The sequence below is a fragment of the Pongo abelii genome, chromosome 6, assembly GCF_028885655.2.
Source record: "Pongo abelii isolate AG06213 chromosome 6, NHGRI_mPonAbe1-v2.0_pri, whole genome shotgun sequence".
NCBI lineage: Eukaryota > Metazoa > Chordata > Mammalia > Primates > Hominidae > Pongo > Pongo abelii.
The window spans coordinates 98,784,231-98,808,691 of record NC_071991.2 but is presented as its reverse complement, the minus strand read 5'-3'; the positions used below and the strand labels follow the sequence as shown (position 1 = coordinate 98,808,691).

General features: G+C 40.1%; 2 protein-coding genes across 13 annotated transcripts in view; one reads left to right on the top strand and one right to left on the bottom strand.

Annotated features, from left to right (window-relative positions):
• Positions 1-6,106: 6,106 nt before the first annotated feature.
• Positions 6,107-11,111, bottom strand: TMEM60 (transmembrane protein 60). 2 transcript variants are annotated; one of them, XM_009243094.3, is made up of 2 exons: positions 10,667-11,111; positions 6,107-6,802 (listed from the first exon to the last, which is right to left on the bottom strand). In XM_009243094.3, exon 2 carries the CDS (start codon positions 6,750-6,752, stop codon positions 6,351-6,353), a length of 402 nt encoding a protein of 133 aa, XP_009241369.1. In that variant the 5' UTR covers positions 6,753-6,802; positions 10,667-11,111; the 3' UTR covers positions 6,107-6,350. The 2 variants fall into 2 exon arrangements, with proteins under 2 accessions (XP_009241369.1, XP_054415577.1); XM_054559602.2 differs by lacking the exon at positions 10,667-11,111 and adding an exon at positions 10,350-10,660.
• Positions 11,112-11,178: 67 nt separating this feature from the next.
• The window catches only part of PHTF2 (putative homeodomain transcription factor 2), a 160,691-nt gene continuing 147,408 nt past the window's right edge, over positions 11,179-24,461 (top strand). For 4 of the 11 annotated variants that reach the window (XM_054559596.2, XM_054559597.2, XM_054559593.1 and 1 more), the window contains exon 1: positions 11,231-11,384. The gene's annotated coding sequence lies outside the window, so the exon portion shown is untranslated. Of the gene's footprint in view, positions 11,497-24,461 lie in introns of all 11 variants that reach the window. The other 7 variants (XM_063726103.1, XM_063726102.1, XM_054559598.1 and 4 more) reach the window with 5 other exon arrangements.

Below are 24,461 nucleotides of genomic sequence, written 5' to 3'. Positions count from 1 at the left end.
CAGCCTCCCAAAGTGCTGGGATGACAGGCGTGAGCCACCATGCCTGGCTACATAAGAAGCACCTTGATATCTCAGAGTCTGAGGCAGAATTTCACATTTTTAAGTCTTAATTGGTAGATAAAGTCTGGTTATCAGACAGGTATTCTGTTTAAGCTTTTGTGGTTTTCCCTACTCATGTTAAAAAAATTCAAAAATTGAAAATACTGAAGATGACAACCTGCCCTAGTTTTTTTCAGTCTATATCCATTCCACTGCAGGAATGGAAGAAGGACATAAAGGTTGCACATTTTCATACAGTTAGTCCTTCTGTAAAATCTGTAAAGCCACTTTATTATTTAGGAACAGGGTTCCACTTTGTTGCCCAGGCTCACTGCAACCTTGACTTCCCTGGGCTCTTGTGACCCTCCCACTCCTTAAGTCTCTCGAGTAGCTGAGACTACAGGTGTGCACCACCACGCCCCGCTGATTTTTAAATTTTTTTGTAGAGATGGTGTTTCACCATGTTGCCCAGACCAGTCTTGAACTCCTGGGCTCAAGAATTCCTCCCACCTTAGCCTCCCAAAGTGCTGGGATTACAGGCATGAATCACTGCTCCCAGCCACGATATTTGACTGTGGGCATTTGTAGCAATATAGCTGAAGTTCATTAAAAGGGAATAAGGCTGGGCATGGTGGCTCACACCTGTAATCCCAGCACATTGGGAGGCCCAGGTGGGAGGATCACTTGAGCCCAGAAGTTTGAGACCAACGTGGGCCACATAGCGAGACTCCCATCTCTAAATAATAATAATAATAATAATAATAATAATAATAATAATAATACAAACAGCCAGTCATTGTGGCACACACCTGTAGTCCTAGCTACTCAGGAGGCTGAGGTGGGAGATGGCTTGAGCCCAGGAGCTCGAGGCTGCAGTGAGCTATGATCAAGCCACTGCACTCCAGCCTGAGTGAAAGCCAGACCCTGTCTCAAACAAAAACAAAAAACTCACCAAAACCACACTTGTGTAACTTTGAGAAAATTACTTATGTGTTCTGTTAATTTGTGGTGAAAGTTAAGTGACAGAACATGCCAAATGTTTACTTAGCACATTGCCTGGCTTACTCTACCTACTTTACATGTTAGCTTCTGCTTCTGGAATTAAAATAGTCAAAAGAATAGTTAAAATTGAGTTCTGTGCTGGGTCACTCCAGTCATTTCACACCTTCCTCACTAATTATCTCTTCTTTGTATTCTTCTAATTTGGGGCAAGGATAGGCATCTGTGAGGAGGAGTTTCATGAGGGGGTCAAGGCAAGGTATGGTGAAGGCAGGTGAACATCAAAAACAATCTTCCTAGTTCACTGTTTTTCCCAAGCTGGCATTTCAAAATCATGTCTTATCACACAGACTGCCTGCTTTTGATATACTTGAATTACAAATTTGTGACGGTCATGTATAGATAATAGTGGTAGACAGGCAAAAGGACAGACAGATGACAATTGCCTTATGGTGTAATACAGTATGACTGGCTGACTTGAATACAGGGCAATGCAAAATGAGAAACATGAAGTGTAAGGCAGGTCCCTCAGAAAAGCTTGTAACCCAGTGGTATCTTCAGGGTTTGATAACTGGTATCTTCCATTGATGTTTTTTATTTTTTCCTTTAACAGGAGACATATTTGTGGAAATAGCATTTGGAGTCCCACTCCTCCACTTATCTGTGACCATGGGCTAAAATTATTTATCTGGGCTTTAGTTTCTCCATCATTACAATGAAGAGATGTCCTATCCTTTTCCACCCTGTTCTAAAATTGTGTAACTTCTTTTTTTTTTTCTTTTTTCTTTTTTGAGACAGAGTCTTACTCTGTCACCCAGGCTGGAGTGCAGTGGCATGATCTCAGTTTACTGCAACCCTACCACCTCCTGGATTCAAGTGAGTCTCCTGCCTCAGCCTCCTGAGTGGCTGGATTACGGGTGTGCGCCATGACACCGGCTAATTTTTGTATTTTTAGTAGAGACAGGGTTTCACCATGTTGGCCAGGCTGGTTTCAAACTCCTGACCTCAAGTTACACCATGTTGCTCAGGTTGGTCTGGAACTCCTGGTCTGAAGTGATTCTCCCACCTTGGCCTCCCAGAGTGCTGGGACTATAAGTGAGAGCCACCAAACCCAACCCTCACATCTTTTAATATTTATGCCACTAAGTATAAGGACACCAATAATACTTTGTGCTGACAGTGATATTTACTGTGCAAACATGACCAATCAACATTAAGGAAAACTCCTTTGGTAGTTTGTGGCTTGTTTATATAACACCAAAAGGACTCTGATAATTTTCCTCTCAATAAAGAGAAATTAATTGGTTTTCCTGATGACTCAGGTACATAGTGATATGCCTGCCCTTGTATGAAGATGATTCTATGGTTTCCTCTCCTTTGGCTATCACTTCTATTCATTAGTCAATAGTTCCCTCTTATTGCTGCACTGTGAAAAAGCAAATTGGAAACCAGATGACCAAATTTATAAGGTTAAAAACTTTTTTTCTTTTTCTGAGACAGACTCTTGCTCTGTTACCCAGGCTGGAGTACAGTGGCGTGATCTCTGCTCACTGCAACCTCCACCTCCTGGGTTCAAGCAATTCTCCTGCCTCAGCCTCCTGAGTAGCTGGAATTACAGGTGCCGGCCACCACACCCAGCTAATTTTTGTGTTTTTAGTAGAGACGAGGTTTCACCATGTTGGCCAGGCTGGTCTCCAACTCCTGACCCTCGTGATCCACCTGCCTCGGCCTCCCAAAGTGCTGGGATTACAGGCGTGAGCCACCACGTCCCGCAGGTTAATAACTTTTGAAATTGCAGTAAGCTTGAACCCAAGGATAGATCTCTACTTCTTGAAGCTTTGTACAAGTATTTTTCTTGGTGCTTGAAGGCTCTTTGTTCGTAGATTTGTGTTCATGTTTCACATGTTTGGTTGAGGCTACCATATCTGGTCCCAGTTTTGGTTCATTTGAATGTTTTTTTAAATTATTTATTTTTTGAGAGGGAGTTTCACTCTTGTTGTCCAGGCTGGAGTGCCATGGTGCGATCTCGGCTCACTGCAACTGCTGCTGCTTCCCAGGTTCAAGTGATTCTCCTGCCTCAGCCTCCGAGCTGGTACTACAGGTGCCTGCTGCCACACCTGGCTAATTTTTTGTATTTTTAGTAGAGACAGGGTTTTACCTTGTTGGCCAGGCTAGTCACGAACTCCTGATCTCAGATGATCCACCCGCCTTGTCCTCCCAAAGTGCTGGGATTACAGGTGTGGGTGTGGGCCACCGCACTCAGCCGTCTTTTTTTTTTTTTGAGACAAGAGTCTCACTTTGTAACCCATGCTGGAGTGCAGTGGCATGATCATAGCTTACTGTAATCTTGAATTCCTGGGTTCAAGCGATCCTCCCACCTCAGCCTTCCATGTAGCTGGGGCCACAAGTGTGAGCCACTGCACTCGGCCCCTTTTCATAGTTTCAAGTCTTATAAAAAGTTATTTTGTGCACAGGTTGCTTTTACTCAGATTGTTGATGACAAATCTTTTGCCCAAACCAGAGTAAGTTACATCCATGCTAACCTAGAAAAAATTGGCTTTGGTAAGAACCTCTGATGTTTAAGTTTCTTTGATGAGGCATTGTGTATTTAATCTTAAAAAAGTCATTGGTAAATATCTCTGTAATACAAAGGAAGAATCCTATAACTAAAACCTAGGAAGGTATTTTTGTACAATACTGATTGTTTACATATTAGTCCATTTGTTTTGATTTTTCTACCTGTAAGCATGATTTCTATCTTTAATGTCTTTCATTACGTAATGTTTTAATGTAACACACCGATGTGTGTATTGAGGCACATATCTGTGATAATTTATTGTGCTGCTTCAAGTGTTTATTTAGTGCGGCAGTTCTACTTTCTGGGAATCCTTCAGATGCTGTTAAAATTCATTGACCCTCATGTGTAAACAGGTCGGTTATTGTGTTGCAGTTTACATACAATTCTTACTTAATTTCTCTCTTCCTTCCTTGTAGAGCTGTTTGGGGGAGCAAGAGACCTGTTCTACCTTTCCTCTTAACATCTCATACAGAATTCCATTATGCTTTTATTGCCTAGCACAGGGGTCAGCAAATTACCTCCTGTAGGCCATATCTAACCCACCACCAGTTTTTCTATGGTGTGTGAGGCAAGAATGGTTTTTATGCCATTAAATGGTTGAAACAAAAGTAAAAATATTTTGTGATGTGAAAATCATTTGAAATTTAAATTTCATGTCCATAAATAAGGTTTTATTGGGATATAGCTATGGTCTGTGGCTGCTTTCTCTGCCGTAAGGACTGAGTTCAGTAGTTGCAAAAGAAACCACATCACCTAAAAGCCTATTTACTGAGCAGCCCTTTACAGAGAAATTTTGCTGACTCCTGGCCTAGCTGATTGTTTGCTGTGGTGTCATCCCTTCTTTTCCTTTTCGCTGTACTCCACAATCCTCTTGGCTGGTTTTTTAGAGAGATGTAAGCTTTCTTCTACTTTGAATTTATTTAACGATAGATCCCATAAACCAAAGTATGGATCTCTCAATTGAGTTAGAGGTATCTGATCAAGCCTGGAACATTCCGTTCCCAGTACTAACTATTCTCAATCCTATTTTTACATACTGAAAATACTAATTATTGCCAATTATAAGATGAAAACATTTGCAGTTGATTAGTTTTTATTTATTTAGCCTAGCTCTCTAGTTTCAAATGCCTAATGAGTTAAGCTGTATTAATCTGTTGTGTTGTGAAACTTATGTTATCTGTCATTACAACGGAGAACTACACCTTCTGTATCAGTAGCCAGAAATCACTTTTTTGATCTTTTTAAAACAGAAAAAAAAATCACTTTAGATTTCTCTTAAAGCTAAAAGTGAGGGTTGTGTAGGGTAAGAACAATCATCGTGTTTCACGGTTATGACACTTCAACCTCTTTGGAATTTTTATAAGTACTGTCACCTCTGCTTCACTGGAATTGATTAGTACCTTGGGAGGGTGATAATATGCTTTCTCAATTCAAGACACTTCTAATTGTGAGGGGGCACTAATTCCTTGAGACCCCAGGACAATAGGTATATAAACTGGGCCTTTCCTGACAGAATCAGGATTATAGGGTCTCCCTAACTTTAGGTAGTGGCAAGCTTCTGCTGTTTGTTGTTTTTTTTTTTTCTTTTTTTTTGAGATGGAGTCTCACTCTTTCACCAGGCTGGAGTGCAGTGGTGTGATCTCAGCTCATTGCAACCTCCGGCTCCGGGGTTCAAGCAATTCTTCTGCCTCAGCCTCCTGAGTAGCTGGGACTACAGGTGCCCGCCACCATACCCAGCTAATTTTTGTATTTTTAGTAGAGATGGGGTTTCACCATGTTGGCCAGGATGGTCCTGATCTCCTGACCTTGTGATCTGCCCGCCTTGGCCTCCCAAAGTGCTGGGATTACAGGCGTGAGTCACTGTGCCTGGCTTTTCTGCTGTGTTTCAACATGCCACCTCTGAATTATTTGTCCCAACCAGAAGGTAGAGGTAATAGTGAATTTAGCTAGATAAAAATCTGTCAAACTCAGATTCTTTCTAAATGTAAATACGAAGTGGCATCCCTGTTTCAGGTTTTTTTTTCCTTCATAATTTAGAAACACAAATGGCCATTTACTTTGGTCATAATACAGCCATGGTATATTAAACTTCTATTCAAACATGTAGGTTTTGTTTTGTTTTTGAGACGCAGTCTAGCCCTATTGCCCAGGCTAGAGTGCAGTGGTGTGATTTCGGCTCACTGCAACCTCCACCTCCTGGGTTCAAGTGATTCTCCTGTCTCAGCCTCTCAAGCAGCTGGGATTACAGGCGCCCGCCACCATGCCTGGCTAATTTTTGTACTTTTAGTAGAGACAGGGTTTCACCGTGTTGGCCAGGCTGGTCCTGAACTCCTGACCTCAAGTGATCCACCTGCCTCAGCCTCCCAAAGTGCTGGGATTACAGGCGTGAGCCACCTCCCCTGGCCCAAACATGTAGGTTAAAGGTTTTATATTTAGTTACTTTAGATATTGACCACATACAACAGATTATTCAAGAGTCATGTAGAAAAATGAGGTCCAAAACAAACTTTATTTACATAGAGATAATAAGGATCTCAATAAGTCAAATACTGAATAATTAAGCTGTAGGTTGACTAGAAGTCCGTGATTCACCAATCCTGTTTTATGGAAGTAGTATAAAACTACATTTGGTATTTTCCCTCAGTTCTCTGGTATTCTTGAAGCTTGAAAGATTCAGAACACTTTAAAGGTAACTTGTTGAACAGCAATAGAAAGGAGATGATGTACTTAGAAGTCAGTCTCTCACAAAAAAGACGTTATATCCGAGTTCTGTTAAAGCCCCAGCCAGCAAGGCCCATAAAGGAATGAAGACATAGGATAGATTCATGGTAGTAAACTGTTCCAGTTTAGCACAGAGCGCGAGGCAGAAGGCTAATTTAAGTAACATTGCAATGAGGTACCAGGCTTTTTTTTTAATATTGTGTGATCCATGTCGAGGGTCAAAGCCAGACTTACACCGCCCAGCCATTTTCACAATCAGCATGACAAGAAGGATAGTATCAAATATCCAGACTGGAATAAATATGAGGAACCAGTTCCAAGGTGCTTTCTCATCCAGTTTCAACACCAACATGATCAAGAAGAGTAATGTGAAAAGCCAGGTGAGTAGTACTCTCTGAGCCAAGGACATTCTCATTTAAACAGTTTAAAGAGGCTGTTGCAGGATCGAAAAAAAGGAAATATACCCTAAGAGAAGGAGAAAAAGTCAAGATTGTTTTGATACCAGAAAAAAAGTATCACTTCCATTCCTAGTGAACAAAACTGGTTCTTTCCCAACTGACTTCCTAATTTTGAAAACATTCTACTATTCTTCCTTTCAAATCCTCTAAAACTTAGTGATCATTGACATTATATCCACCATTCCTTACAGCCCATGACAAAATACAATTTTTAGTATATCTACTGTATAAGCTCTATTCAAAATGTCAGGTGATTCCTTTTCAGTGCTATCACTCGAGTTCAGGCACTTACAACTTTATTCCTGCACCTCAAAGATGTTCTTAATCTTCCTATACATTTGCAAATCTGTAATTTTTCATTCAATTTCAAGGGGTACAAAGAAAAAAGCATTCCAAGTAGTGAAAAAGTGAGGTGCATATCAAGCTGAGAAGAGAGAGAGTTTTAAAAGAAGGGAATGGGAAGGGTGCGTGGCTCACGCCAGTAATCCCAGTATTTGGGGAGAAGAAGGCGGGCATATAATTTGAGCCCAAGAGCTCCAGACCAGCCAGGGCAACAGAGTGAAACCCTGTCTCTACAAAAAATAAAAAAATTGGCAAGGCTTGGTGGTATGCACCTTGTAGTCGCAGCTACTGAGAGGCTAAAGTGGGAGGACTGCTTGAGTCCAGGAGGTCGAGGCCACAGTGAGTGACTCGTGAGATCATGCCACTATACTCCAGCCTGGGCAACAGAGTGAGATGCTGTCTCAATCAATTAATCCATCAATAAAAGGAGGGAATGGTTAATAAAAATCATAAGAATATAAAGTAGAATTAATATTTTAGTGGCTGGGTGCAGTGGCTCACACCCACAGTCCCAACACTTTGGGACTCCAAGGCAGGTGCATCTCTTGAGCCCAGGAGTTCAAGACTAGTCTGGGCAACATGGCGGAACCCCGTCTCTACTAAAAATACAAAAAATTTAGGTGCAGTAGCACGTGCCTGTATTCCCTGCTACTCGCGAGGCTGAAGTGGCAGAGTCACCTGAACCCGGGAAGTTGAGGCTGCAGTGAGCCGTGTTGCACACTGCACTCCAACCTGGGCGATGGGAGTGAGACCACTGTCTAAAAAAAAGATTGTAAAGAGGTTGTTGGGCTATATAATATAAAAGGCACTGATAACACTGGATTTTCATATAATTTGAAACTTATATTCTTAAATTCTCACTTATTTTCTCATAAAAATTCTTAACAAATATCTTTCTTGGTATAATAGTTTTTTTCCTTTTAACAATATTCTCACTGATTGGTGGTGTGTATATATATATATTTTTAAACTACTTGTTATCCATTCAATAATCAGGACCACCTAATAAACTTTTGATGTTTTGTGATTATTAGATGCTAAATTTTGGAGGCTATTTCTTATATCACTATTCTGCCTCATTGATCTATATGTTTCTCTTTTGCACTAATACTATATGACTTAGTGTTGCTCTAGGAATGTATTAATATCTGGAAGGCCTAGTATCTACTCGTTCTCTTTTCTAGAATTTTTTTTTTTTTTTTTTTTTTGAGACGGAGTCTCACTCTGTCACTCAGGCTGGAGTGCAGTGGCACAATCTCAGGTCACTGCAGCCTCTGCCTCTCGGGTTCAAGTGATCCTCCCACTTCAGTTTCCCAAGTAGCTGGGATTACAAGTGTGCACCACCATGCCCAGCTAATTTTTGTATTTTTAGTAGACATGGGGTTTCACCATGTTGGCCAGGCTGATCTCGAACTCCTGACCTCAAGTGATCCACCCACCTCAGCTTCCCAAAGTGTTGGGATTACAGGTTTGAGCCACCACGCTGGCCTCTTTTCTAGAATATTTTCTATTTCGCCCTTACAGTTTTTCAATGCTAAATTTGCTAAGCTGATTCTTAAAAACCTAGAATTTTGATTATGAATGCATAAAACTTAGCTTGGGATAGCATTTATTATATTTAATCTTCACATATAGGTTTATGATATGTTCCTCTACTTAAGTTTTTTACACCAACCTTTATGACCGCTTGGAAAAAGGATAAGTAGAATGGGAAATCAGAAGCCAGACTGCATGCAGTTGGGTAAGGAGTTAACAGAAGACCAAGAAATGGAAACAATTGAGAACATTTTATTCCTTTGAGGCATTTGGAGAAGAGAAAATGAAAGATAGGGTATATGAAACTGAAAGAAGAAATTTTCAGGAAAGGAAGAATTTATGACTATAAACAGAGAAATAAGCCAATGGGGAATGCAGTGAAGATGAGAGAGGATACTTGAGGGAAAGAGAAAAAGATCAGAAGGTGCTAGGGATAGGAACAAAAGCATGCGTGTTAGGAGGAAAGATGCAGGAAGACAATAGGGAAAAGGTGAAGGAACTGGCTAATTGAGCCAAATACCCTAGATTAGCGTGCTCAATTATATTTTAGAACTAACTTTGATGTACTGTGCAACATCTCTACTACTTTAAATAGTGGGTGGCTATCACAGTGCAAGAGGACACATCTGTTCTATTTCAACAGTTAAGTATGAGTCTCGTAACTCACCTCTTTTCCCTTATACCCATCTAGTGGCACTTAAACTTGTTTACTTAATTGGCAGAGGCTTCATACTGCAGTAATTTTGCTCCTAAGGAGGCATTTTTCTGTGTTAGTTTCCTTTCCCGGCCAGAGGCTGCCATATAGTGGGATGTGGGACTGAATTTGGAAGCAGGGTTGGAGGGGCGTGTGTTGACTAATAACCATGGATGGATTTCATCCCGTAAATTGCACAATCCCCACCTCCAATCTATCAGGCCATTTTTGTGAACCTCTGAAAAACGGTTTATGATTATATACTTGCTTAAACCTAACTGTTCCATCTGCCATCGGATAAGACAAGCTTCATTTTTTTCTTACATTTGGCTGCACTTACCACAGGTGCTTTGGCTGGAGGTGAAAGGATGCAAGTAACAATCTTATTGTGCCTACAAGATTTATAATTTATTGCAAGCCCAAGATTTGTGGGATGCAACAAAATTCTGTTATGTTCTCGCACGGAAATACCCTCAATGGGGAAGCACTGCTGATACTTAAATGACGATTGAAGGATTGTACGCCTGTATGCTGAGCTACAACGATGACATACGATCCCAGTTTTACATTTACGTCTTCATCAATTTGAGCAGTCGTTATGTTTCCTACTATTCTCTCCACAAGAGAGGGGGAGGTGCGTATTCCAAAAATGTGCTCAACTAAAATGTTTCCCATTTAAGGTGGTTATTTCTGGCACTAGGAAGACAGTTAAATATTCGTTAATGATTCCTTACTCATTTTTAAAACCTTCGGAGTTACCCCTGTATGGACATATATAGAGCCCCACCCACATAGCCCGCGGCTGGGTATCAGCCCCCATTTCCCTTCTCTCGCCACTGCCAGTAGTCTACCAAGTGAACCTGCCTCATCCCAAATATAATTTTGCTTCATGAGCCCACATATTTATTCTTCTTCATAATGAGTCGCTTTTGAAAAGCCCGTGCAGCAACAGCCTTGGCCAAAGGAACAGCGTTCTGCTTACCACTTAGCTCATCTGGAGGCCTACTTGCCCCTGGAACTTCAGGACGCTCCTAAACTATACTTGCCCTTCTGCAAACACCGACAGTCGGCTCGCGGCGCCCCACCCGGACGCTCCCCTTTCATGGGCTGTGGGCCCAGTACATGCTGGAGTTTAACACGGTTCCTGCTGGATTCGCACAGAAGCCCTGGAGCCAAGCAGGCGTGTGCGCGTTTGGGGCTGGCTGTGTGATGGGTTGAGGGTCGGCCGCACAGCACACCGAAGCATCAGGAGACCAGCGCCGGCGTACGGTGCGGGCTAGGGCAGAGCCCCAGACTCACCTGGCAACGCCGCCGGCCGGAGAGCGGAGAGGGACGCGAAGATTAGGAGACTCGCCAGTTTGGATCCTTGTCCTTTTCCGCCCTTTTCCCCCCATTAAATCCAAAACCCGTCACATGATAATTAAGAAAAAACTTCAGTTCCGCCTCCTCAACCGACTGCGGTAGAGGATCTCTCAGTTCTACCTCAGTGCCGCGCCCACATCCGGGGCTGGTTCTCACCGCCCCTGAGCCTACCCTATAGGTAGAGAGGACGCCAATCTGGATTCAGAGGTCCCTTTTCCGCGGTAATTGGACCATTTGTCCGCCAGTGCAAACCAACCGACCTTTCCTTACTTTAGGGTTCGACAGAAAGGCGGCAATAAAAAGACCCATTGGTCCCGCCTCTCTACTGTCACGGGTTAGTAGGGAAGTCAGTCAAAGATCAGCCTGGAGTTTCCGTGCTCCCATTGGGCCCACAGATGTTAATCAGAGCAGCCGGCGCTCAGCTCCGCCCTCTCGGGACGCCCCGCCCCTCCTCCCACCCTCCCTGCCCGCGCGCAGTGACTGCAGGCTCGGGCGCAAAATCCTGCGGGAGAGGGGGTGGGGCAACGCTTTGGAGGCAGCGCGCCCGCCGGCGGCCTCGTTGTGGCTCCTTGGGCTCTGTCGGCGGCGGCGCTAGCTTCGGAGTCTCCCGCGCGCACCTCAGCCGCCTCCTAGCGGCGCGGCGCCTGCTCCTACGGTAAGAGCGGCATCACCTCCGCGCTCGGGTGGGCAGTGTGGAGGTCGTCGAGTTCTGACAGAATTTCGAGGATGGATCGGGACGAGGGAGGAGAGCGGTCGTCGGGATGGAGGTGGGGGCTCCGGGGCCAACGCGTCGCCCTCCGTCGCCGGCGACTTTCCCGGCAGTCTCCCGTACCTGATGGCCGGGGTCAGCCGCGACCCCCTCTCATCAGTCGGCCTGTGGCGGAGGCTCAGCCGCCTTCCTCCCGAGCTCGCGCGGTCCTCAAGCCTTGATGGTGACGGGCCGAAGCCCAGCACGCCACCCGCCCCTCGGGCCCCGCTCCCAGGCCCCTGTCCTTTGCTTCCTTCTCTTGGCGCTGTGCTGAGGGGTCGTCGGGTCCTGGAAGGGCGTTCAGGGGTCTCGGGTGGCTAGCCCGGCTGGCGGGGAGACGTCAGCTAGCGGCCGTAGGAGCGGGCTCGGGAGGGGGCGGCGGCTCGCGCGCTGGAGGAGGTGGAAGGAGGGTCGCTGCCCTGCCCCCTCTGAGCAGGCGGCAGTCTAGTTTTCTGATCCCAACACGGCGGAGATGCTAGGCATGGGCCTTAAGGGATAGTTCTCGTCTGGAAACAATACCGTGCTCCATCAGCATGCTTCAGCTTTTCTTATTTTTATCTGCCCAGTGTTGACAGCCAGCATTCTGGTATTGTCCTTCGAGTCATGGCTTTCTAACTCAGCACCTCCTTGTGTAACTTAGGGATTATTCTGTCACTAATCTGTCACCCTTTTTATTTTTAGCATGGCAAAAACAAGGAACTGCCTTATACTAACCTGGGCAGTGCAGAATCTGGAACAATTTATTAATCTCAGTGTGTACTTTACATGCCAAGTAATTTTGAAATTCATGGTGAATATTAAATATTTTGTAGTTTTCGGTTGCTTTCTTTGTTAATAGTATATCCTGCTTGCTTTGAGACTACTTTTTAGGTGTGATACTTTAATCTTACGGTTTTTGGTTAGCTTTTGCCATTTTTAAACGTTTCTTTCATTTTTTTTTCCTCCAAGACTTTGGCAAGAGACTTAGTATTTGATCTTGTTTTCAGGTATTTTTGTAAAGTTTATTTTCTTTCAAACTGGGCTTTTTTCACCATATTTTTAATATTGGAAGGGGAATTCTGAGTCTAGAAACTGCGCACTTTAGCCTAAAGAGCCACAAAACAGTATAACAATTTGAAATCCTAACTTGGATGTGGTGTATGGACTGCAAATTTTAAGAGAAGGAAATGGATATGCGTTATCGGTTGTAGTGGCTCCACCTCCATAACGTAGAGGAGAGGAATCTGGAGGTCTGCGGAGAATGAGCCATGTCTGGGGCCAGAAACAGTGGTTCCAGGAAATATTTTTGCTCCAGAAATAGCCTGCCTCCCACACAGACTGGCTGTCTGAATGCATCTGATAGTTTTAAGTTAGGTGTTAGTGAGGTGGAGAGTTTTCATGTTCCAATTTTGACCACTTTCTGGTGGAGCATGAAAATGTGGTGAGTAAACAAGTATAGTATACAATGGGAGCACTCTTGCATAGTCAAGCCTCCAAGAGTAAACTTTTTTTGAGCCCAAACTGGCACTGGACAGTTGGCCCTAAAAATGAAGAAGGTGGCCCGCCCAATTTTTAAACCATGAACTTTTTTTGGCTGGTCCATTTAATGCAAAATTGCAAGGAATATGTAATGAAAAAAACCTTCACTAAACTGAAGAGAATTTAGGGTGTCATGTGGATAAAATGAAACTCGAAAATAGTTGGACTACTTGTATATTATTTAATCATTTTAGTCCTGTGAGATGGGTACTGATTACTGTCATTTTATAGATGAGCAAACCAAGACTTAGTTTAACTAATTTGTTCAAGATTTCTTCACTAATGAGTCAGTAGAGGTGAGATTCACACCTAAGCAGTCTGATTCCAAAGCCTATATTCCAAGCCATTATACTTTATTACCACAATAAAATTGGCTTCTTGGAGACTTTATAGTAGGAGACTACTCAGTGGAAAATAATGCTGCAAAACCGTAAATTGAATCCACTATTGTACACAATAACACTTTGAGATCATTGTATAATAGACACTATTGGATTTTGCTGAAGATAAAGGGATGGAGTCACCTTCTCTGTGTTTGAGGAGCATTCATTTGATGGGAGAGATAGATATTTGAACAAATGACGATAATACAATATATACAGATTGAGCATCTGTAAACTGAAAATCTGAAATGCTCTAAAATCTGGAACCTTTTGAGTGCCAAGATGATGCCACAAGACACTTGACTTCATGTGACAGGTTACAGTCAAGCTGGGCGCGGTGGCTCATGCCCGTAATCCCAGCACTTTGGGAGGCCAAGGCGGGTGGATCACATGAGGTCAGGAGTTCAAGACCAGCCTGACCAATATGATGAAACCCCGTCTCTACTAAAAATACAGAAAAAATTAGCCGGGCGTGGTGGTGTGCACCTGTAGTCCCAGCTACTCGGGAGGCTGAGACAGGAGAATCGCTTGAACCCAGGAGGTGGAGGATGCAGTGAGCTGAGATCGCGCCACTGCACTCGGCCTGGGTGACAGAGCAAGACACCGTCTCAAAAACAAAAACAAAACAAAACAAAAAAACAGTCAAAACTTAGCTTCATGCACAGAATTATTTTAAAATGTTATATTAAATTACCTTCGGGCTATTTGTATAAGGTGTAAATGAAACAGAAATGAATTTTGTGTTTAGACTTGGGTCCCATCTCTAAGATATCTCTTTATCTATATGCAAATATTACAAAATCCAAAATCCAAAATGCTTGTGGTCCCAATTATTCTTGAGACAAGAATTCAGTTAAAGTATAGACAGTCTGGTTTTGAATTCCTATCGGGCTTTGTGACTTTGAACATAATACCAAACCTCTTTTAGCATCAGTTTCCTTATCTGTTTAATGGAAAGGGCAATACTTCAAAGAAGATATTAAGCCTTAAATAAAATATATAAAGTATGGGCACATGGAAAGCAGTGAATACAAAAGAAACAATAAATAATTTTAAGAGAGAACTAGTTGGGTTTCAGGGGAGCTACCACTGAAGCCTTAAAGGTCTGAAGGTGATGTTTGTAGGTGGAGAAAGAGGGCATTCCATGCAGAACAGGAGGAGGCAGAGTCTCAGAACAGAAATATGGATTGTTGAGGGAATGGTAAGTAATTGTAGCTTTGTATAAAATGTATGTGTGAAGGCCAGCTTTAAATGATAATGGTATGTAAATGTGGTTGGGCAAAGTGAGTACTACCCAATTTTGATAATTGGAAATTGCATATTTAGATACTAAAATTATAGGAAAACCTCAGCAGTTTGTCCATTATTCCATGTTTATTTAATATTTACCTTCCAATACTTATTTTCCCAGTTCAAATTAAGACTCAAAGAAGAATTCCAAAGTGACGGTTGCCATCCCTTAACCCCTTTACCTAGTCTGTAGCCACATGGAGTCATTATTGTGAACTCCCCTTTGCATATATTTTGACTGTCTTTTCTTAATCCCTACTTGATACATGATAGTGGGACAGAATTTTTTTATTTTGAGACAGGGTCTCATTCTGTCTTCCAGGTTGGAGTACAGTAGTGCGATTACTGTAACCTTCAACTCCCAGGCTCAGGCAATCCTGTTGCCTTAGCCTCCTGAGTAGCTAGACCTGCAGGCATGCACCGCTGTGTCCAGCTAATGTTTTAATTTTTATTTTTTTGTACATACAGGGTCTTGCTATGTCGGCCAGGCTAGAGACCTCAAGTGATTTTCCCACCTTGGCCTACCAAAGTCCTGGGATTACAGATATGAGCCACCACGCCTGGCCAGTGTATTTTAAATTGGGACTGCCCTTGAAAATCTGAGAAAGTCTCATGCTTCTATCTTCTTCTCAGATTAATACCGAACCATAAATACATTAAATTTACAAATCTGAAACATCACTTGATGACCAGAATCATATGACTAAGTGGAAAATATTAAGTGACATTTAGGAAAAATGCATTTTTAGTCCACTTTGGTATTCTCATGAAAATTGCTAATGTGACACAAAATATAGAAGTGAGTTTTCAGATGAGAACAACTGATTGCTTCCTAGAACAGGTAGTTTTAGAGCACTAGGAATGAAAATATGCTGGATTTTATTCTGGGTACTGAACAGGAACTGGGGCAGGAAATAGCTGTGGCTGAACCACTACCTGATAATAATCATAACATGATTAAATTTGACATTTAATGAGAGGAAGTAAAGGGAAAAGTGCATAGTATGCAGCTTTCCAGTTGCAAAAACAGTACAAGAAAGGGGCTGTTAAAAGTATATCTACAGAAATTTTAAAGACATGTAGGTACTCAATATTTGTTGCATGAATGAAAGTACTTTTGTAAGACCTTTTGTATAGGATTTGTTACAGATACCAAAAAATTTATGAAAATTAGGTGGCACAAGTTTTGGTGCTTTATAGACCTAGGTTCAAGTCCTGATACTGCCATCACTGGTTGTGTGACATTGGACTCATTATGTAATATTTTTAAGGTTCAGTTTTATTTATTCATTAAATGGAGTTACCTACTTTGTGAGATTTTAAGAATTAAATGAGATAATGTATGTAAAGCACTTGACATATTCTTGGTTTCTAAGACTAGCTCAAAAAGTGGTTGTTGCAGTTATTTGACTAAGTTGAACAGGCAGGCGTGTGTGTGTGTGTGTGTGTAGGTTTTAAAATAACAATTCCCAGATAGAATAAGAGAAGCCAGAAAATGGCAAACAAGCAAATAAAACCTTAAAAGGAGGCAATAGGATTCAACCGGCAGAGTTGAATAATCATTTTACCCACACAAAAGAAGGGAAAATATAGGAAGAGAGCTTCACATTATCAACTTTTTTCTGAAGACAGTACATCAAACTCATTAAACCAGATGGAATGCATAAATAAGGTTTTGCTATTGGAAATGACAATGAAAAAAATAAATGAAGTAGGATTTCAGTGCTGTGAATTAAGTGTATAGGGAGAGGAACTTGTTTTCTCAAATCTCTTAACTACTTTCTTACTTATTTCTAAAATTCTTTGACAAGGAAAAGCTATTAATTGTATAGTTGTGGGAATGCTTTAATTGTAAGTAATCCTGGAGGATAGAGCAAGCTGATTTATCTACACAGATTTCTTGTGTGTTCATTCCATATATCCCATTGTCTGTTGTGTGTCTTTTGGGTGCTGAATGTATGAATGTATCATTTGTTGAAAAATAAACCTATCTTCTTGTTCCTAAATCTATTTTCTCTTGTAGTCTCTGTCTTAATGAGGGTTGGTTTGTTTGTTTATTTGTTTGTTTGATACAGAGTTTTGCTCTTGTTGCCCAGGCTGGAGTGCAATGGTGTGATCTTGGCTCACTGCAACCTCCTTCTCCCAGGTTTAAGCAATTCTCCTGCCTCAGCCTTGCGAGTAGCTGGGATTACAGGTGCCCGTCACCATGCCCGGCTAATTTTTATATTTTTAGTAGAGATGGGGTTTCACCTTGTTGGCCAGGCTGGTCTTGAACTCCTGACCTCAGGTGATCCACCCACCTTGGCCTCCAAACTGCTGGGATTACAGGCGTGAGCCACCATGCCCAGCCTTAATGAGGGTTCTTTTAGTGTTCAAGCCAGGAGTCATGTGGTGTCCTTACTCTGTTCCTCTCCATATCTTTAATTGCCATTCAGTGACTTCATCTGGTCCTCTATCTACTAACATCTATCTTTCAATCATGCCTCGTCCCAACACCCACAATTAAGAAAAAACAAAACAACCATTGGCACTTAGTTCAAACCCTCATTATTGTCACCAAATTATTGTCATTTATTTCCTTTTAATTTAGCCTTATACGAATCAGTTCTTCCCACAGCTTCCTTCAGAATAATTTTGCTGAAATACCAACATACTGATATCAAAATTATATCCTTAGTGTCTGCACATGATAATTAATAAATATTTGATCCTTCTGTGTATCTTAAACTTCAGACAATACTAAGTGACTAATGTAGGCTTGGTAGGGTCTGGTTTTTCTTTGTGGGGAGGATTTTAACTGCAAATTCAATTTCTTAATAGATAAAGACTTACTCAGTTTATTTCTTCTTGAATTAGCATTGATAGTTTGTATTTTCCTAGGAATCTGTTCGTTTAATCTAAAGTTGTTAAATTCATTGTCATAAAGTTACTCATTACATTTTCTTATTAATCTTTTTAATATCTGTAAGACATATAGTGCTGTCCTCTCTCTCATTTTGACTCTGATGTCTTTTTTCTTTTCAGTCCTATTCTCCTGGATAGAGGTTTATTGATCTATTTTATTGATCCTTTCAAAGAACCAGTTTTTGGTTTTCTGTGTTGATCTTCTTTCATCAATTTGACTGGTTTCTATTCGTCTTTATTATTTTTGTTTCTACTGTTTATTTTGCATTTTATTTGCTCTTGATTTGCTAGAATCTTAAGTTGGAAGCTTAGCTCATAATTTGAAACATTTATTCTTCTGGAAAATGAGTGTTTAATTCTCTAAAATTCTCCCCTAAATAGTGTTTTGACTACATCTCACAAATTTTGATATGTTTTCATTTTCATTCAAGTTCAGAATCCTCGATAAATTCCTTTGTGATTTCTTTGACTCCACTGGTTATTTAGAAGTATGTAGATGAGTTTCCAAATATTTCGGGATTTTTCAGATATTGTTTCCTTAGTTCTAACTTGATTTCGCTCTGGTCAAAGAACATACATTGTATATTTTGAATCATTTTTAATTTACTGAGACTTGTTTTATGGCCCAGATTATGGTCTGCCTTGGCAAATGATTCATTCACACTTGAAAAGGATATTGGATGGAGTAATTTATAAATGTCAATCAAGGTTGGGTGGAGTGGCTCATGCCTGTAATCCCAGCACTTTGGGAGGCCGAGGCAGGGGGATCATTTCAGATCAGGAGTTCGAGACCAGCCTGGCCAACGTTGAAACCTCGTCTCTACTAAAAATACAAAAAATTAGCTGAGCATGGTGGTGTGTGCCTGTAGTCCTAGCTACTCAGGAGGCTGAGGCAGAAGAATCCTTTGAACCTGGGAGGTGGAGGTTGCAGTGAGATCGCACCATTGCACTCTAGCCTGGGTGACTCCATCTCAAAAAAAAAAAAAGTCAGGTCAAGTTGGTTGATAGAATTGTTCAAGTCTTCTATATATTCTTGTTGATTTTGTCTACTTGTTTTATCAATTTTTGAAAGAATGGTATTGAATCTCTATAAATGTGGACTTGCCGATTTCTCCTTGTGATTCTTTAAATTTTTGCATTATATATTTTGAAGTTCTGTTGCTAGGTGCATGCATATTTATGATTGTTATGATTACTTGGTCAATTGGATCCCTTTATCATTGTGAAATGGACCTCTTTAATCCTAGTAATATGTTTTGCTCTGAAATCTACTTTGTATAGCCATTCGGACTTTCTTTTCATTAGTGTTAACATGGTATTTTTTTCCATCTTTTTACTTTCTACCTTTTTATGTTTATATTTAAGTGAGTTTCTGACAGATACACATAAAAATAGGTCTTGCTTTTGGGTCTTGGATCTTGCTTTTTAATATCCAGTTTCCTAATCTCTGCCTTTTAATTTAGACCATTTATATTTAATGTGATTATTGATATTATTGGGTTTAAATCTGCCATCTTGCTATTTGTTGTTTCATCTGTTCTTTTTACCTTTTTTGGATTCTTTGAGTATTTTTATGACTTTATAACCTTTTTTGACTTGCCTGTAACTCTTTTTTCTTGTAGTTTTGTTTGTAGTAGCTAGTATACATCATTATCACAGTCTACTTTTGAGTAAAAAAACTACTTCATATATTTTATGAGAACCTTTTAACAGTATACTGTTTCCCCTTTCTGAAACTTTGTGCTGTTATTTGTGCTGTATATTATAAATCCCAAACAATATTGTTGATCTTTTAGCTTTAGTCAGTTCTCTTTTAAAGAGATTTAAACACACATACATTTTATATACATATAATTTTTTAAAGACTCTTAGATTTGCCCCTTTTAAGGTTGAATAATATCCTATCATATGTATGTACTGTTTTGTTCATCCTTTGATGGACATTTGGGCTGCTTCCACCTCTTGCGTATTGTGAATAGTGCTGCTATGAATATGAGTATGTAAATATCTCTTTGAGACTCTGCTTTCAATTGTTTTGGATATATACACAGAAATGTGATTGCTGAATCATATGATAGTTCTATTTTTAATCTTTTTGTACCATTTTACAGTTGCACCAACAGTGCACAAAGGCTCCAATTGTTCCACATCTTCATCAATATTTATTTTCTGTTTTTTTTTTTTTTTTTTTTTTTTATGATAGCCATCCTAATGGATGTAAGGTGTTATCTTGTGGTTTTGATTTGTACTTTTCTGGTAATTAGTGATGTTGAGCATCTTTTTGTGTGCTAGTTGGCCATTTGTATATCATCTTTGGGCACATGCCCATTCAAATCCTTTGCGCATTTTTAAATCAGGTTATTTGATTTTTTGTTACCGAGTTGTAGGAGTCATCTATATATTCTGAATATCAACCCCTTACCAGATTTATGATTTGCAAATATTTTCTCTCATTCTGCAGGGGAGAAAAATATATGCCTTTTGTGTCTTTTGATGAACAAAAGGTTTTAAGTTTGATGTAGTCCCATTTGTCTATGTTTGCTTTTGTTGCCTATACTTTTGGTGTTACAGCCAAGAAATAATTGCCAAGTTAGATGTTATGAAGCTTTCTCCTGTGTTTTCTTCTAGGAGTTTTTTAGTTTTATTTCTTATGTTTAGGTGTTTAATCCATTTTGAGGTAAGTTTTGTAGAGGGTGTAAGATAAAGGTCCACCTTCATTCTTTTTGTTGTATCCCATTTTCCCAGTACCATTTTTTGAAGAGATTGTTCTTTTCCTATTGAGTGGTCTTGGTACCCTTGTTGAAGATTATTTGACCACATATGTGAGGATTTATTTCTAGGGCCTTTATTACATTTGTTGATTTCTCTTTATACCAGTATCACACTGTTATGATTACTGCTTTGTAATATGTTTTGAAATCAGGAAGTGTGAGTCCTCCAAATTTGTTGTTCTTTTTAAAAATTGCTTTGGCTATTTGGGGTCCCTTAAGATTCAATATATATTTTAGTATGAGTTTTTCTATTTCTGCCAAAAATGCTCTTGGGATTTTGATAGGGATTGCACTGAATCTGTAGATTGCTTTGGGTAGTATGGAAATTTTAACAATATTAAGTTTTTCAATCCATGAACGTGGGATTTCTTTTCATTTATTTGAGTCTTTAATTTCTTTTAGCAATGTTTTTAAAAATAGATGTTTCAATATCCTTGTTTACAAGTCCTATCATCTTTGTCATTTGTGGGTCTGATTCTGTCTCCTCATCATGAATTATATTTTCCTGTTTATTTATATACCTGCTAATTTTTGTTTGAATGCCAGACATTTTGTATTTTATGTTGTTTGAAGCTGTAATTGGTCTTCCTGCTCCTTTTGGTGATTCTTTCCCTTGCTTCAGGTAATTTTTCCTGCATTGCATATGCCAATCAGTATTCAACTGAAGACTTAAGGGGAATCCTCTACAGAGCTACAGAACTCTCTTTGTGCAGCTCTCTCCTCTTTGGATACTTTGCTCTAGGAATTCTAGCCGCCTTGGTGTCTCTGAATACTCAAATCTAGCTTCTCAGTGTAGGGGTACTTCTGGGGTTTGGTTTTCCCCTTCTAGCACTGCATCCTGGAAACTTTGCAGACAGCACACTTGGACAGTCATAGGGCTCACTTTTTGTTTCCACTCTTTCAGGGATGTGCTGTCAGTTACCCAATATCTGAAAATGTTTCACTTTTTTTTCTAACTTTTTAGTTTTTAAATGAAGAAGAATAATCTGGTTCTCATTACCCCCATCATGTCTAGAAGTGGGAACTCTTGTATATTGAGTTTTGAAGTAAAATTTAAACGGAAAATATAAAAAGTACCATTTTGATTTTTATTATTTTTAAATCCTAAATTTGTATTTAGGGTGCATAAGCATTGTATAGCCAGAACCAGAGTAGACTATAGGTTTGATTGGCTGAATGTGTTTAGGTTCATTGTCAACATTCCTGTTTCCCTTGAAAGAAATGTAGGCATGTATGATGAGTTAAAAGGTAAGCAAATAATTGCATTTTCCTATATAAACCCAGTTCGTTGTTTTTTGTTTTTTTTGAGATGGAGTCTCTCTTTGTCACCCAGGCTGGAGTACAGTGGAGCGATCTTGGCTCACTGCAACCTCCGCCTCCCGGCTTCAAACGATTCTCCTACCTCAGCCTCCCAAATAGCTGGGAATACAGGAACCTGCCAACATGCCTGGGTAATTTTTGTATTTTTAGTAGAGATGGGGTTTCACCATGTTGGCCAGGCTCGTCACAAACTCCTGAGCTCAGGTGATCCACCCACCTCAGCCTCCCGAAGTGCTGGGATTATAGGCATGAGCCACCGGGCTCAGCTATAAACCCAATTCTTATTGACAGCAAAACTTTGTGTGTGTGTGTGTGTGTGTGTGTATGTGTGCAAAATATGTCTGTATAATTTCTAAGGGAGATTAATAGATTAATGAGAAGTGTTTATTTCCTTAAGGGTATAATAATTCAGTTTTTATCGTCTTTGGAAAATATTTGCAACATTGACTGAAAATACTACTATGATCGTATATTGAATGGTAATTTAACTTAACCTTGCATATAGTAGATATTAAGGACTGTTGAAAATCTCTGTAGGTGAAATGGACTTGAGATGGGCTTAACCTGTCTCTTCATTGATGATAGGCAACTGGAATGACCTTTAGCTTTTCTTCTGATGGAAGCAGATTATATGAATTGGTAAAATTGAAGCACCGGGCTAGTTTTCTTATCCCCACCCATTACAACCACATTAAATGAAATTATGAGAGGAAGGTTGTATGAGTATTAAGTCAATAGTTGGTATATAGGAAATTAACGTGATAAAGGAGGTATTTTAAAATGGAGTTAAGCTTATCATTTATGTTCTTTTTATTTTGATGTAATTTTAGATTTTAAAAAAGTACAATAATAAAGAATTCCTGTATACCCTTCACCCAGATTACCTATATTTTAACATTTCACTATATTTGCTTTATCATTTTCTTTCTTGATATATATATATATAGGTACATATGTATTACTTTTTTCCTGACTCATTTGAGTCATGATACTCCTTTACCGCTACTGAGTTTTTATTTCCTAAATATAAGATTGTTCTTCTTCATAAAGACAGTACAGTTATCAAAATCAGGAAATTAACATCTATAGTACTGTTTTCTAATCTACAGATACTCACATTTTACCAGTTATCACAATACTGTACTTTATTGCAGAAGAAAATTCAGGATCACATTCTGTGTTTAGTTGTCACATCTCTCTAGTTTCTTTTACACAGAAACACTTGAACCTATGTTTGTATTTCATGAAATTGACATTTTAAAAACTGTTGAGGCTGGTTATTTTGTAGAGTGACCTTCAATTTTTTTTTTTTTTTTGAGACGAAGTCTTGCTCTGTTGTCCAGGCTGGAGTGCAGTGGCGCAATCTTGGCTCACTGCAACTTCCACCTCCCTGGTTCAAGTGATTCTCCTGCCTTAGCCTCCCAAGTAGTTGGGACTACTGGCACACACCACTGCACCTGGCTAATATTTGTATTTTTAGTAGAGACGGGGTTTTGCCATATTAGCCAGGCTGGTCTCAAACTCTTGACCTCAGATGATCCACCCACCTTGGCCTCCCAAAATTCTGGGATTAAAGGCATGAGCCACCACACCCAGCTGAATGACCTTCAATTTGAGATTGGTTGATTTTTCCTCATAATTAGATTTGGGTTATGTACTTTATTTTTATTTTTTATTTTTGATACAGAGTTTCGCTCTTGTGGCCCAGGCTGGAATGCAATGGCGCCAGCTTGGCTCACTGCAACCTCCGCCTCCTAGGTTCAAGCAATTCTCCTGCCTCAGCCTCCCAAGTAGCTAGGACCAGGTGCCCGCCACCATGCCCAGCTAATTTTTGTATTTTTAGGAGATACAGGGTTTCACCATGTTGGCCAGGCTGGTCTCAAACTCCTGACCTCAAGTGATCCACCTGCCTCAGCCTCCCAAAGTGTTGGGATTACAGGCGCCTGGCCCTGGGTTACGTACTTTAGGCAGGAATACCACAGACATGATGTTGTGTACTTTCCAGTGCATTATATGAGGAGGCAAATACTGTTATTTCTCCTGTTACTGGGGATGATAACTTTTATAATTTAGTTAAGGAGGTATCTGCCAGGTTTCTACAAGGTAAAGTCACTCTTTTATTCTCTGTAATTAATACATACCATGGCTAGATACTTTTAAATTATGTTAGTATCCTACTACTCTCAAACTTACCCATTAATTTTAACATCTATTGATGATTCTTGTGTGAATCCATTATTATCAAGATGGATGCCAAATGGTGATTTTTCTAATTTTGTAATTTCTTTTATATTTATTAGATGACTTCTGTGATAAAGAAAAGCTTCTACCTCTTTATTCACTTATTTATTCGTTTCAGTATGGACTTATGGATTCTTGTTTTATCGTTTTGCCAATGTCTCTATGATTCTTTGAGCATTTTCTTACTTTCTGATCCAACAAGATATTCCACAATCATCTGGTACTATCTCTGTGCCAGCCCTAGAATAAGACGTTTCTCTAAGCAGTGTTGATTTCTTTTACTATGAAGTGGTATTTAGAGATCTAGGTGTTAGGTGTGCTTATTGCTACCGAGGAGTCTTTGTTTCTAGGCCCTCTTAGTGGACGTAAAGTATATATGTATATGGATGAGTATATATGTGGTGGGTGTGTGTAATACACCTTTATTTTCAGAAAGAATATTAACTAATGTCATGGCTGCTAAAAATAAAAAAGTGAGTATAGGCGTAGGCTACATGACCATGTGATCATATCCTTATCACAAGAAGTTATAGCTCCAATGTTTTGCATTCTTCAAA